This window comes from Euprymna scolopes, chromosome 19 (genome assembly GCF_053919585.1).
Source record: "Euprymna scolopes isolate OS-2025 chromosome 19, ASM5391958v1, whole genome shotgun sequence".
NCBI lineage: Eukaryota > Metazoa > Mollusca > Cephalopoda > Sepiida > Sepiolidae > Euprymna > Euprymna scolopes.
Genome location: NC_136500.1, coordinates 36,531,665 through 36,547,668, shown reverse-complemented (window position 1 = coordinate 36,547,668; position 16,004 = coordinate 36,531,665). Strand labels below are relative to the sequence as shown.

General features: G+C 33.5%; 1 protein-coding gene across 4 annotated transcripts in view; it reads left to right on the top strand.

Moving 5' to 3' along the window:
* The window catches only part of LOC145303528 (dnaJ homolog subfamily C member 13-like), a 328,576-nt gene that overhangs the window by 105,749 nt on the left and 206,823 nt on the right, over nucleotides 1–16,004 (top strand). For all 4 annotated transcript variants that reach the window (XM_080144980.1, XM_080144981.1, XM_080144982.1 and 1 more), the window contains 3 exons: nucleotides 5,031–5,104; nucleotides 13,270–13,345; nucleotides 13,802–13,951. In XM_080144980.1, coding sequence (XP_080001106.1) covers nucleotides 5,037–5,104; nucleotides 13,270–13,345; nucleotides 13,802–13,951 — 294 coding nt within the window. In that variant the 5' untranslated portion in view covers nucleotides 5,031–5,036. The remainder of the gene's footprint in view (nucleotides 1–5,030; nucleotides 5,105–13,269; nucleotides 13,346–13,801; nucleotides 13,952–16,004) is intronic.

The following is a 16,004-nucleotide window of genomic DNA, read 5'->3' as shown; positions in this document are numbered from 1 at the left end:
CAGATAATTAGAGAAAAATGTAATCTAAAAAAAAAAATAATGAAAAGAAATTGCAACTTTTTTTTTTTTGCAGACTGTTATCCTCATCTTCATAGTTGTTGTTTCACCACGTTTCGGCCAACTAATCCTCTGGCCTTCTTCACTGGGGATACAGTTGCCTGGCTCAGCATTTCTATCCCATTATAATTAACCACCTAAAAACAACAATTATGAAGATGAGGATAAGTCTGCAAAAGAAAAAAAGAAAATACACCAATTATGAACCTCATCTCAAACGATTCCGAAAAATAAAATAATGTATAAAAATGCAATAATTTATTAGTTTTTCCAATTACTTTTTGACAGAATCAAGCCTAGATATAATTTCATGTTTGGGACAAAAATAAAAATTATATTTCTCTATTACATTATTTTTGACTAAATTTTTTCAAATAAATTTTTTTTATTGTCTATGAAGTTGAGATTTTTTTTTTTTTTTAAACCATGCTTTCAAAAGAATTAATAAAATCGTGTAATTGTCATATTAACAATTATTTTGTTTATTGTGAGTTTTCTGTATATTAGGTACCTCTAACATGTGGGACAGAATTACCCCCCCCTCCCCCATATGTAATCCAATGTAACTTTGATATAAGTCGATATCATCATCATAACTTTTATACCATTTGAAAGAAGGTTAAAATAAACTATCAGTAAAAAAAAAAAAAAAAAAAAAAAAAAAAATTTGAATGTACAAAAATTATGAAAATGCAAGACTAAAATAGTGTTTATATTATTGATGCCTTAAAACAATGTTTTAAGGCAGAGTGATCATTTTGAAAGCATAAACATACGTGTTTAATAAATGTAACAAAAAACAATTAATGGTCAAATTTACATGAAACTTTTGATACTTATCCATTTTTAAGTTAATTTATATTTGCAAAGATTTTGTTAAACATAGGAGGATATATATATATATATATATATATATATATAATTTTTTTTTTTTTTGTAGATGTTCTCCCTTCACCTCCATATTTCATTTTACGATACCTGTACCAAATATAATTAAGCAAAATTCCAACATTTTATAAAGCTGAAGAGTTTGAATAATTGGAAAATATTTTTTTCTTATGAAGGAAATTATTGACAATACAAAGAGATATGCTGATACATATAAATTTATTTATCAGTTCAATATGAGAAGATGGGTTATTGATACCCCCCCCGTCTCCTATCCATGTATCTTCCTTATTAAACTGATAAATAAATTTATATGCACCAGTATATATCTGTTTTGTCAATAATTTCCTTCATATGCTTAAGCTCTATATTAAATGTTGAGCTTTTTATTATCTTAATAAGTCTCCTTTTAAAAAATCCTTCAATATTTCTTGCATCCCTTCAAATTAATTTTTTTTATATAAGCACACAATTCTTATTTCACTTAAAAAAAATGGACATAAAATCAATAGTTTTTTTTTTAATCGTTTTTTCTCATTAATATATAATATAATTAGTTGAATTATAAAAAAAATTCTAAAAACTAATTAATTTTTAAAAGATTTAAATGATTTATTTAAATTCCAGTATTCTGTGATGTGAAGTTTTAAAAATAAAATTTCAAGGATTTTGAATATATTTTAATATAATATAAAAATGGCTATTGGCAATTTTCAAATATCAAATTCAACCACAATCTAAAAATATTTTGTGGTTTACTTTTTATTTGTAGTCTATGCAACTTCAAGTGATTTTAATGTCTATTTTCCAAATAATGTACAGAGACCTCTAATAAATATAATTAGCACAATAAACAATAGCAAAAAACGTTACTTCCATTATTCATTTTTAGCGCCTTTGATCATCCATCAAATTTACACACAAAATGATGACATCGCTGATTCTGCATTAAAATTGCTATTTATTTGCTTCTTCATAAGAGCAAAATGTGACATAAGGTAGATTTTTATGTGGGGGGAAAAACCAGCTCCCCAAAAAGATGCAATCTGGAATTTGGTAAAAATAAAAATTGCCTTAGTATAGAAGAGTTTCGCCCACATTGACTAAGGATAAATGAAGTGTAGCATTAGAACATATACTGCACTGTGATCTTAGCTCAAAGGCCAGATCCCGTCTAAAAATCTCTACATAAAAATTTGATTTTTTTTTTATCCAAGAAAATAAGGATACCTACTATGTACATTTCTATAATTATCTTTTCTATTGCATTACTGTTGTGTTATTGACCTTGTGTCATACATGTAACAATCGAGTTGCTGTAATTATTACAGAAACACTAAAGTTCACAAATTGTTATTCATACCTTGGTTGTTGATCATTCCTGCTGTATGCATTTCTACGTGATCCTCCCATACTAAGGGAATATTTTGTGAATAAAGCTTCTTTCATACTTGAAAAAAGAATCATTTGAGGAAAACTGAGGAAAGACAAGATATTTATTCAACTTAATTTTTATTTCAAATTGTTGATCAGTGTGGTGTGTGACACAGAAAGATATCGAAATCACTGATTAATTATATCTTAACCTATGTCCTTACTCTTCTGAACACCTCGCATGCTTCCCAACTGTCTTTATCACCCTTTCTTTCTTGCTTGCTTTCTTTTGAGTCCAGTGATATGTGTCTCTAGTACATTTTCAACTTAAGATGAAGTTGATCTCTTAACCCCTCAGTGATTTGAACTGCCTGTTATTCTGAATTAACTAAATTATATACTAGTAGCTATACTTGTTGAATATCTAATATTGGCAAATGTTTTTTTTTCTTTTCTATGAAAATTGCTCCAGACAAGTCGTGGAGCTACTTGATGTAAGGAGCTAACAAGAACGAATGATGATTAACGAAAAGACCAAAGTAATAGGTAGCCAAAAACAGTCAGTAGGAAGAAAATTCCTCAAAGCTGCGGTTCTTAGAAAGAAGTTACTGGAATAGGAAGCTGTATTACATAATCATATCATATGTATCATTTTTGAGCTGCATATATTTTAACATTTTAAATGTTGATAGAAGGAAACACATTTGAAACATTAGTTTTGAGTGGGTAGGAGAAGGCGTTGGTGTAATGGATATTGATGTAGACTATGAAATCAGCTGAATAGATTTCAAATCCAGTCAAATCTGTTGCGTTCATTTACACTATATCATTGAGAAATGTATAAAATCTCTAGTCCATTATGAGTTTTTATTTCAGGAATCCTATTGTTTTGGCATTAAATATTCTAAAAGAATTGATATAATGTGAAATAGACATCATCATTGAATGAGTCAGAGAAATTGATTCAGTTTGCTTGAAGACACTCTCCCATCACCTATTCAGATATGTTTTAAAGTCAGAACATAGAATTCTGCTGTCTGGTTAAAGAAAGAAATCACAATAAACATTTTTTAATAGAGTTGTCACTAGTGCAGATATTTTGTTTTTAAAAAGGATACACTGTAAATTATTGTGTTCAACGAAATCTATATAAAAGTGAGATACTATAACCTTAAAAAAGTGATATCGATTTTGCCTAGCCTAATATTTTTGCTCCTCCTTCTCTATTTTCTTTCATGCGACTCATTCAACAGGTTAATCTCCCCATCCTGTTTCCTAACCAGATTTTGACCTAGTTGTCACTGTTTGTTTCACTTTCATATTTCTTATTTTCTTTTCTACACTTTGTTTGGTTGAAACCTCTGCGATATGCAACTTATAGAGTGTTATTTACAGCTTTGTAAGAATGGTAATATTAATTATCCGTTTCTTTATTTTTATATATCTCTTATTAAAAATAACCTCCTGGTATCGTGCATTACATCAAACTGGATCACCTGATACTATGCTTCCGAGTAAACTGCCTGGTACCATGCACTGCATTGGAGCAGACTTCATGCATTACATCAGAGCGGACTCCCTGGTACCGCGCGCTGCCTCTGAGCGGACTGGCCCCTGGTACCGCGCACTGCCTCTGAGCGGACTGGCCCCTGGTACCGTGCACTGCCTCTGAGCGGACTGGCCCCTGGTACCGTGCACTGCCTCTGAGCGGACTGGCCCCTGGTACCGTGCACTGCCTCTGAGCGGACTGGCCCCTGGTACCGTGCACTGCCTCTGAGCGGACTGGCCCCTGGTACCGTGCACTGCCTCTGAGCGGACTGGCCCCTGGTACCGTGCACTGCCTCTGAGCGGACTGGCCCCTGGTACCGTGCACTGCCTCTGAGCGGACTGGCCCCTGGTACCGTGCACTGCCTCTGAGCGGACTGACCCCTGGTACCGTGCACTGCCTCTGAGCGGACTGGCCCCTGGTACCGTGCACTGCCTCTGAGCGGACTGGCCCCTGGTACCGTGCACTGCCTCTGAGCGGACTGTTCCCTGGTACCGTGCACTGCCTCTGAGCGGACTGGCCCCTGGTACCGTGCACTGCCTCTGAGCGGACTGGCCCCTGGTACCGTGTACTCTATTGAAGCAGACTAATTATTTTTTCTTCTCTGATTTATTTATTTATTGGTTTACTCCTCAACTCGTAAACTACACCTTTCAGATTTTAGTCTCTATTTATGTCGAGCTATTCATTTCTCAGTTTCGTATAAATTTTCATTTATATGTTACGATATACTTGTATTTCTTTTTCCCCTTTACCTGCTATTTCCTTTTTTTAGAATTAATTAAAAGGTTTATTTAAATAATTTTTTTTAATTTTTACTTTTACTTTATGTATCATTCAGTCATTCTGTTATACCTTGGTTTTCTCGTATGTTTTCTTTTTAAGGAAGCCATTCATTCTCTTATGATTGGTTTTTATGGTATCATATTGAAGTTTAATTTCATGTATCAATGATCCTAGTTATACTGCTTGCCAAAAGAAAAACAAATGTTACATTGAGCTCTTATTTATTATATGAAGATTGCATCATACTTGTTCCTCTGTAAATAGTTATGTTAATGTAAAAATTCAAATGCAATAGTTTTTTTTGTTTTTTTTTTATTTTGGAATAGATTTCCAAAATACCTCATAATTTTTTAACACCTATATTTTTTTTTTGTTATAGGACAGTATGGATTCAGTGAAAGAAAATACAGATATTGCCTGTTACTTTATTACAAAGCATTCCTGGAAGGGCAAGTAAGTATTTAAATACTTAGTGTGTGTGTGGGTATATACAGTGGGTAGCAAAAGTATTTGGGACATTGTTTTTTTTTTCATATTTCTCAAAAAGTATAAAGTTTATTTGAATGAAATTTAGATTCTATCTCCGAAGAGATATTATCTATCTAAAAATAAAAGGGAAATTAATATATATTTAGTTGACAAATATTTATTAATGAAAAATTAAATTATCCATATGCAAAAGTATTTAACACATTTATTAATATTTAGTTGTATATCCTCTGTTTTTCCTTACAGCCTGCGGACGCTTTCCATAACTGCTTACTAGTTATTTGCAATCATTTGCTAATAGTTTCAGCCATTCTTCTTCGCAAACTTTCTTCATTTCCTTGATATTCTTGGGATCTCTTGCATGCACTTTTAACTTAAGTTTTCCACAGATTTTCGATGAGATTTAGGTTGGTTGACTGGCTAGGTCACTTTAGAACACTAATCCCCTTATCCTTAAACCATTTCATAATTATTTTAGCCTTCTGCTTGGGATCATTGTCTTGCTAGAAGATAAAAATCAAAGCCCAATCCTAAATCTGCGTTGAACTCTTGAACAGATGCGTTGACAAAGTTTTTGTATAATTTGCTGCATTCATTTTCCCTTCTATGTTTAAAATTCCTCAAACTGTATTTGCAGAAAAGCAGCCTCAAATCATTACACTTCCACCTCCAAATTTTACAGTGGGAATGGTATTAGATGATTTAAATTCTGTGAACTTTTTTCCCCATACACATGTGCGCATGTTTTTTCCGAAAAGCTCAATTTTAGTTTCATCTGACAAAATAACTTTGTTCTAGAAGTCATTCGATTCACATTAATATTTATAAACGGATTTCAAACGATCTTTCACGTGTCTTCGACTCAGCAATGGAGTCTTTCTCGGTGATACAGGCCTGTACGATTCAATGATCTCTTGATTGTGTCCTTGCTTACTTCAATACTTGCTTTCTGCAAATCCTTCTGAATTTCTGAATGAGTCAGAAATGGTTCTTTCTTCACGTTATGAGCAATGCAACATCATTTAATTTACATGTCCGACCATTTCTTGAGTAATTTTTAGTATTACCACTTGTTGTTTTCCAATTTCTCATGACAGTCCTAACTGTACACACCACCAAATTTAGTTCTGAAGCTATTTTCCTGTATCCCTTTCTATCTTTATACCTTGCTATGATTTCCTGGCAAATATCATTAGTCAATTCCTTTGTTTTAACCATTTTAAAACAGTAATGAAAGGGGCAACCTGTGCAATGTTTGAGAGCTCTTATCAACTGACCTATAAGGAGCCCAAACTCTGGGATACCTTCTGATTGGGTGAAATATTGTAGCAAGATTAAATGACTGCTTAAGAATGAAATTTTTGATTGGTTGAAATATTGTAGAAAGTATTGTAGAAAGATGAAATGACTGCTTAAGAATGAAAATTGACGGTGTGCTAAATACTTTTGTATATGAATAATTTGATTTTTTGTTGATAAATATTTGTCAACTAAGTATATTTTTATTTTCGTTTTATTTTTAAATAGATAATATCTGTTCAAAGATTGAGTATAAATTTAATTCAAATTAACTTGATATTTTTAAGAAATACAAAAAAAACAATGTACCAAATACTTTTGCTACACACTGTGTGTGTGTGTGTGTGTGTGTGTGTGTGTGTGTGTGTGTGTGTGTGTGTGTGTTATCTAAAATATAAAATGCCTCCATTCAATCTTGAAAGACATTGGATACCCCCTGTAAGGATGGCTGTGTGTGTGTGTAATTATGAGGCAAGGATTGCACAATCCTAACCATACCCCCTGAATCGGCTCTGCTTGAGTCCAGTGGCAAGGAGAAGTCTAGGACAACTGGAAACAATGCCAAAATCAGCAGAGAGCACATACAGCACCTGGAACACATATTTTAGTACTGACCAGGCTCAACGTTGCTTAACTTTGATGATCTAATGGGAACTGGTGTGTCAACGTGATTATGCTGTGTGTGTGTGTATGTGTGTGTATATATATATATATATATATATATATATATATAATCTCAATCAATCACCAAAGTAAGTACACTCCTCACATATCTTCAAATATTTAAGTATATCTCTTCATGGGACAACTCTGAAAAAAAATGATTGTTTGACACAATGAAAAGTAATCTGTCTGCAGCATATATAACAGCTAATTTATTTTCCATCAAAATATAGCCATTCCCTGCAACAAATTGAGTACACTCCTTACAAAAAGTTGTCAATATTAACATACAACATGTCAACTCTCAATATTTTGTCTGGCCACCATCATTATCCAAAACTGTCTTTACTCTCCTGGGCATGGAGTTTGCTAGAGTTTCACATGTAGCCACTGGAATGCTCTTCCACTCTTCAATTACAACGTCGCGGAACTGGCAGATATTTGAGACTTTGCGCACCTCCACCGCTTGATGATGCCCCAAAAATGTTTTATTGAGTTCAAGTCTGGAGTCATGCTTGGCCAGTCCATCACCTTTACACTCAGCCTCTTCAGTAGAGCAGTGGGTGTCTTGGATGTGTGTTTTGTGTCGTCATTCTGGAACACTGCTCTGTGACCCAGTTTCTGGAGGGAGGGGATCATGCTCTGCGGCAGTATTTGATAGTAAATGTTGGAGTTCATGTTTCCGTCAATGAAATGTAACTCTTCAATACCTGCATCACTTATGCAGTCCCAGACCATGGCATTCCCACCACCATGCTTGACTGTAGGCACGATACACTTATCTTTGTACTCCTCACCTGGTCGCCGCTAGACATGAGTAACGCCATCAGAAACCAACCAAATTAAATTTAGTCTCCATCAACTGTTTGTGAGCTTTCTTGTGTATTGCCTTGAGAAGAGGCTTCCTCCTAAGGTGATAGCCATGCACACCAATTTGATGTAGTGTGCGGTGTAGGGTATGAACACTAACAGGCTGAGCCCCAACCTCTTTTATCTCTGCAGCAATGCTAACAGCACTGCTGCAGAGATTTTTCAAAGAAAGCATTTGCATGTGATGCTCAGCACGTGCGCTCAGCTTCTCTGGACGACCTATCCTGGGCCTGTTCTGAGTGGACCTTGCTCTTTTAAAATGCTGGACGATATTAGCCACTGTGCTGCAGTTCAGTTTCAAAGTGTTAGCAATCTTCTTGTAGCCTTGGCCATCTTTATGTAGCACAATAATACATTTTTTAAAATCCTCAGAGTTCTTTGCCATGTGGTGCTATGTTGGAATTCAATGACTGGTAAGAGACTGTGTGAGAGCTGCACTATAAATTTGAATGCAACTGTTCCCTATGAACACATGGCATAGTTAAACTAATGAGTCACATAGTATTTTGGAGGGGAAAAAGGCAGTACTCAATTTAGATATTTAGGAGTGAAGTTTTTTTAGGATAGTACTCACTTTTTAGAGGTGTAGTTTCTTAGGAGTGTACTCCCTTTAGTTGCCAGGGATTTAGCTTTTAATGGCTATATTTTGAATTATTTTGAAGGGGGAAATAAATCAACTCTGCAGACAGACTTTTCATTGTGTCAAAAAATCATTTTTTCAGTGTTGTCTCATGAAGAGATATACTTAAATATTTGAAGAAATGTGAGGGGGTGTACTCACTTTTGTGATGCACTGTATATAATAATTTTTAAAAGATAGAGCAATTTCTGTAGGGATATTTAACCATCGACCCGCAAAATCAACAGAGATAAGACCATTCCTGTAATAACCTCGTTCCTGTTGATTGCAGTGTAATGCTGGTTCTGTGCAGTTCTAAGAGGTCCATCCTCCCAAGCTTTGCCTTCTCTCTTTGAGAAGAGGTTAGTTTATTGTGAATCATCTGAAGCACCTTTATCGGGGAATGCCGACAGGGCTGCCTAGACACTTTTTGCAGGTCAGAGTGGTGCAGTAGGGGAGAATTAAATTCCTCTTAAGCGGGAGAGCTGAATGCGTAGGAGAACATATATAAAAGTTAAAAGAAAAATACATTACTAACAGCTTAATCTTATAAATTTATTTCAACCAAAAAGATTTATCAAATGAGAAGAGCTAGTTGAGGTTTAGTGCTCAACTGGAATAACTGAACAAAGTTACAACCGATTTTATATTTATTAAAAAAATGGTGGAGAAAGAAAGAAACAAAGGATAATTTAGAGCTGGAGAGAAAGAGAAGGCAAAAGATGGAGGAGTTGTAGGCAGGGTGAGAAAAAGGAGAGGAAAAGAGGTTAAAAAGACAAAAGGAGAAAAATAGGGAAGGTGAAGCAGAAAACTTGCGCTGGTTATTTCCTCTAAGAAAAGCTGTGCACCTAGACATCTTAGTAAGCCAAAACTAGGAAGATCAACACATAACTAATAGAAATGTGTAACTCTGAAAGAAGTCTTTTTTTTTAAATTTTTGTTTAGCTCTTGTTTGATAAAGCTCTTATGAAATCAAATTAAGTTTGTGTTGCATTTTTCTTTTAACTTATATGTATAATTGCACTGACTGAGATATAAGTTGTTCCAAAAAGTGTGGATGGTTCTACACAAAGCCATCACCACTATAAACAAATTATCTGTGTTGAAGTCAATTGGACAGTCCATATATATATATATATATATCATGATCATCATAAAGCAGTCCGTTAGTCTTGACGATGACTAGTTGAGGGCCTCAGTGCTTTATCCCTCGGTGTTGGTGTAGTCTCATTCCATCACCACAGGACTTCCCACCTTGGCTCCAAACTTGCTTGCGCAGTTTAGGTGCAGTATCTGTTGCGCATCAGATAGACACGCTCTGAACCTCCAATGCTCATGTCCAGTGGAGCGAACCTGCGACGACTGGCAGCAGAGGAGGTTGTAGCTTCTGACCGAAAGTAATCTCAGCGAGGTAAGCAGTCGCCCTATCGTGCCCGCTACTATGCCTTTTCTTTCTGGATGGGGTTCCATAGCCTTTTAAGGAAAACTGCAAGGCAGCAGTAGATTTGAAGTGAGAGTTTCCATCTCTTAACTTTTTGCTTTAAAAAAATTAGACCCAATCCACCACGGAAGCATAAGACTGATACTAGGAGCTTTCAGAACATCACCCGTAGAGAGCTTATTTGTAGAGGCAAACGAATATCCACCTCAAATTCGAACTGAAAAACTAGCTTGCCAATATTATCTAAAAATCAAATCCACTCCATCAAACCCAGCTTAAGAAAACATCTTCAATCCTAAATCCAAATACTTATTCAAAAGTAATGAAAAACAACAAAACCATTTGGGCTAAGAATGGACTCTGTACTCAAAGAAACCGAAATCATCACTACTAACATACACAACTAATTCCAAACATCCTTCCATGGAAAATAAAAACTTCAAACATAAACCTTAGCCTAAAAGAACTTCAAAAAGCAAAAACACACCCAAGCATATATCAAGAGGAAATTTATAACATTCTAAAAAAATACCCAAAACATCACCTTATATACATTGACGGATCTAAAGACAAAGAAAGAACAGCCTGCGCAGCGGTATCAAACATAAAAGCCCTAAAGAAAGCACTACCATCAGAAAGTTCAATATTTTCAGCTGAAGCTTACGCCATAAATCTAGCTCTTGAAATCATCCACAACAGCAGTTACCAAAAATTTATTATACTATCGGACTCACGATCAGTTCTAGAATCACTGAAAAATAAAAGATTGGAAAACCCCCTTATAGTAAAACTCCTATGTAATCTAAACACTATGGCCAACAATAAAGAAATTCTCTTATGTTGGACCCCTGGCCACATAGGTGAAAAAGGTAATGAAAAAGCTGATAGAGCAGCAAAATCTGCCCTCAAACTAACCCCAGATAATATAAAAAAAACTAACCCCAGATAATATAAAAAAACCTTTCACAGACCTGAAGCCTAAATAAATGAGTTTCTTCAAAATAAATGGCAACAGGAATGGAATCCAAACACCTACAATAAACTATTTCAAATAAAAACCAAAGTAAACGAATACACCCCCACCCTTACAAAATCCAGGAAGGAACAAGTTGTCCTATCCGGTCTTCGTATAGGACACACCAACCTCACACACTCCTTTATTCTGATAAAAGAACTACAACCAAAATGCAACACATGCCAAACACCTCTTACAGTTATACACATCCTTATAGAATGCAAAGCACTAACTAACCTAAGAACGAACCTCCTCTTCAACGCTTAATAATATGAAAAACCTATTCAAATACAACGATGCAGAAAATATCTTTAAATTCCTAAAAGAACTGAAAATATATCAAAAGATTTAAAACAAGGAAATTCCATCCTGACCCTAATCATATGGAAAACAGAATATATTTAAATCACCATACTCTCATATCTTAAAAAAATTGGTCTTTATAAAAAATTCTAAAAAGAACCTTTCATACAACGGTCCTAGATATGACCTTAAACTATATTCGATGGTGAGGCCCCAGCTTGCGGGCTTTAGGGAGTGTGGAGCCACCCTTTAATTGCCATTGATCCCAAGTCCACTCTGACCCGGAGTGGTAGTACCTGTTAGGGTCCCAACTATGGGTTAAATAGAAGCCAACACAAAAAACATAAAAAAAACAAAAAACAAACATACTCTATTTAAAAATGATTCTTCAAAATCACTGGATTCGGCATTAAATAATCTGAAAAAGGTTGATATTCCATAAAACAAAAACAAAAAAACAAAAAACAATCTCATCAATTTTTTTCATGTTGGGAATTTTCTTTTCTTTTCCTGATCCTAAAATAAGATATTATGAATTATCTTTTGTTAATTTTTAAAATTTTAATTCTTATTTTTTCTCTGTTGTGCAACTCTCAATTCGATCTATGTATGTGATAAACATTGATTTTGAGCAATCTACTTTACACATATTGCATCAAGTTATGTTCTTTGAACTAACCAGATATATTTAGACAGGAACTGGGATCACTAGAACAAATTTCATTGGTGGCTGATAATGAACAGTCTATAGTCGATTCAATTTTTTTTTTATAGTTATGTCATTTAGTTTGCAATGTTTATTTGGTGTGTAGCATGACATAACATTTGAGGAGGCATTTTTCGGTTCTTGTCCTGAATTCCCAAAAATTAAAAAAAATAAATAAATAAATAAAAAAATGCTGATGTACATACCCATGATGGAGTGAAAATTTTATATTGAAAATTTCATGTAAATTAATCTTATAGTTCTATCTTTTAATTAAGCAAAAAGAGATTGCTTCGCGTCGCCATCTTGGAGAAACAAAGACTGATAAGTCAGCAATAATTCAATGTTGCAACATCAGCCTTGTAATGCCTACAGTTTCTCATTAATCACTTGAAATTGTTTAAAAATGATTTTCTTTATAAAAATAAAGCTACATGATCAATTTGTGATTTTTGGAATATGATCTTTTCATTCTGTCACAGAGAGGAACATCGTAAAGATTTTTCCGTATTTTTGTTTTGAATATAGGGAAAATTTTAGACAACCACCCATTTTTATTTTCCTTGCATTTCTGGTGGATCAGGTATTGTTTACTTTGTGAGCAGTTGTAGTTGTTTACAAAGCTGTGATAACCATTTTCTCTTCTTCTCAGGTGAAAACCACTATTTATGATAGTTTGATGATATAAAACAAAAGATCTGCAGTAAAATTGGTCCATACTTGTGATGGCATTCACCTAGGGTGGGTTGAGCCAGCTCCAAGTGAATTCGCCAGATAATGAGTCAAGGCATGTCCTCAGTTGACCACCACACGTCTTATGCCATTCTGGTAGTGGTCTTGGTCCTATTGCTTTGTGAATCGAGACAGATGGTAGATGACAAAGGGTGTGCCCAAACCATCAGAGCATTCTTATAAGTTCTTCCTCAAGTCTAGGAAACTTACATCATGCCTGCATTGTAGCATTTGGAATGTAGTAAAATACGAATCCCGAGAATGCTTTGAACACCACTGAACAAAGACTTCCAGCCTTTGAATGCCAGCTACTTGCAAGGATCATATCCTTCTGTACAGATGCGAAACCTGACCCCCTGCGAATCTGTCCATCACTAATGACCAATCGATTGTTACATTCTCAGTGAATATCTACTTGGTTGTATTTATCAAACTATAACATTTTAAAAGATGTTTTCAGTCTTCACTTCTGTTTTTGTAGGTATAAACGGATCTTTTCTGTTGGCACTCATGGCATTACCACATACAATCCTACTACACTGGAGATCACAAACCAGGTAAAAACAAAATTTAGTTGTTATAAATGTAGAAATTACATTTCCTTCATTTCTTGATGTAACTTTACTAAATTGAGTATTTTTAAATTTAAATTAAAAATATTGATTTCATTATAATACACTTTCACTCTTTCAACTCCTAGTCACTTTCTGCTATACTGGATCATAACCTACTCTGTTAAACTGAAGAAGATAAAAAATATTACTTTTAATTCTAGGTTTTTGTTTTCCCCCTTTTCTGTACCCCCCTTTTTTTGTTATTTCTTTTTGTTTTTTGTTATTTATTTCTTTTTCTGTTATATATTTCTTTTTTTAGTTATGTATTTTTTTTCATTATACTTCCATTTGTGGTGTACTTATTTTTATTATACTTTTTATATTTATTATTATACGTTTTAAAAAGTTTTATATTTTTAGCGTGAGTTTTACCATTATCTACTTTTTCTTTTTCTATAGTGGCCATATGGAGAATTTATTAGCATTGTGCCTAATATTAAGGCACCCACAAATAACGAATTCCTCATTACGATGCGGAAGGGTAACCGAAAAACAGACACCATGAAATTCTCTACAGATCATCGACCAGATTTACTTACTGAAGCATTAGTAAGTTTTTTGGGCTTTTTTTTATATATACACAATCTTTTACTTTTTATTTAATACCTATGAATTTTTTCATATAAAAATCTATATAATAATACGCTAAGGATTATTTATACATACCTTAACTCTTTAAAAGATGAGATCATCCGATCAGCAAAGATGGTAATACATCTGATGGCGCTACCATAAACAATTTTGAGTTTATCTATCAGGTTGACAAGAAAGTTCCTGCGGTTTTTAACTTTTAAATTCAGATGTACGTCTCTAGGTTCCAAAAGAAATTGATCGAAATAAGCACCATCAGAATCAATACACTTTTGCTAACGTAAAATAAGAGCATTTATGCCAGTAACGTAAAAATTAGCATTACAAGCATATGCTGTATTTTCATGGACATCGGCGATATTACATATCTAATGTGCTTCAACAAGTAATATCTTTTTTACTTGTTGATCAATTTTTAAAAGAATTACATTGATGAAAAGAGAATAGAATAGGCATTCCAATGATAATTTATTTTTCTTTTATGTGTTCAATATTTTCATGCTCCAAGTTAAAAATGAAAAAACAGTAAAAACATTACGACAGCAAAAAGGGAAAGTTTTTTTCAATGTTTACATTTTATGTTACGTTTGGATACATATACATATGCATGGGGTTAAATTTGATTGGATATGGCTGAAATTTTACAGGCTATATGAACAAAGAAGTCCATCTCTACTGGTGTTTGATTTTTATTTTTATGACCACAGGAAGCAAAGTTATGACCGAGCAAAGTTGACGAAGAATATTTTAAAATTGATAAGATAAATCGGTATATTTTTATATAGATAATAGTTTCAGAATTATTTTCATGTATAATATGTAAATATTTGATAATTATCAATTGTGCGGAAATTTCTTTAAAATGTATACTTTTATAGAAATTCAAATCGCTTAAAGGGAAACGATGACAGCGATGGTTAGCTATGCGCTAACCATATCACTGTCGGTGTATTAACGAGTTTGTATTCTCTTAAAAAAAGAAAACTGTTTTTTCTGCTTTCATGTTGAAAGCAGAAAAAAAGTTTCATTTTTTATTCTGGGTTTGTCAATTTAAAAAAATTATGAAGTTTTTCAAATTTGATTTCCAAACAATACTATTTTGTTGTTTTTAACGCTTTTAATACACATGTACTAAAAGCGTTAAAAAAACAACAAAATGTACTAAGTACATGCGTTCATTTTTAGTGGTAAAAAACAAAAACAAAAAAAAACAAAAAAAATATAACAAAAGGTACTTGTGCACTTATGCTACCATACTGAAATAATGTTATTATTTAGAAACCCATTCTAAACATGGGGAAAGAAGGGTGTCTTAACTATTCTGTACTTTCACCTAACAATTAAATAAAATAAATCGTGAAACTTGAATTTATTTTTAACTCATTGTCAAGACCATTTTTTGGAATCTCAGATCCGTTTTGTTTTTTTTAACTGAAGATATCTAAATAATAATAATTAGGCGGTTTGATAAAGAATTTTATTGTGATGCATTTTGTAAATTTTTACTTTGTTTCTACCTTAACATTTTTCTTTAAAATGACTATCGTTTAAGGTTTTCACGTATGCTGAAAGCGAATATTGCATTTAATTTTTCCGCAAATAAGTAACTTTACAGATATTTAGCAATGTCATTTCTTATGTTATTGCTGGTGGCCATCTTGGTACATGTGTTTGCGCATAGTTTCTTGGGGTTCGATTTGTGCGCTCACACATACCAAAATGGCCACCAGCGATAACATAAGAAATGATATTGCTTAATATCCGGAAAACTACTTATTTGCAGAAAATGTAAATGCGATATGTTTTCAGCATACCCTAAAACGTAAAAAAGTAATCATTTTAAATGTTAAGGTGGAAACAAGGTCAAAAATTACCGTTTTATTTCTTTGTTTACATAGTTGAATTTTCAGTAAAGCAACAAAATAGAAATTACAAAAATTACCATCAACTGGTAAATATATAGTTGTTGCTTATCAAGATTCCTAGTACTCTGAATGCTACATCAAGGATT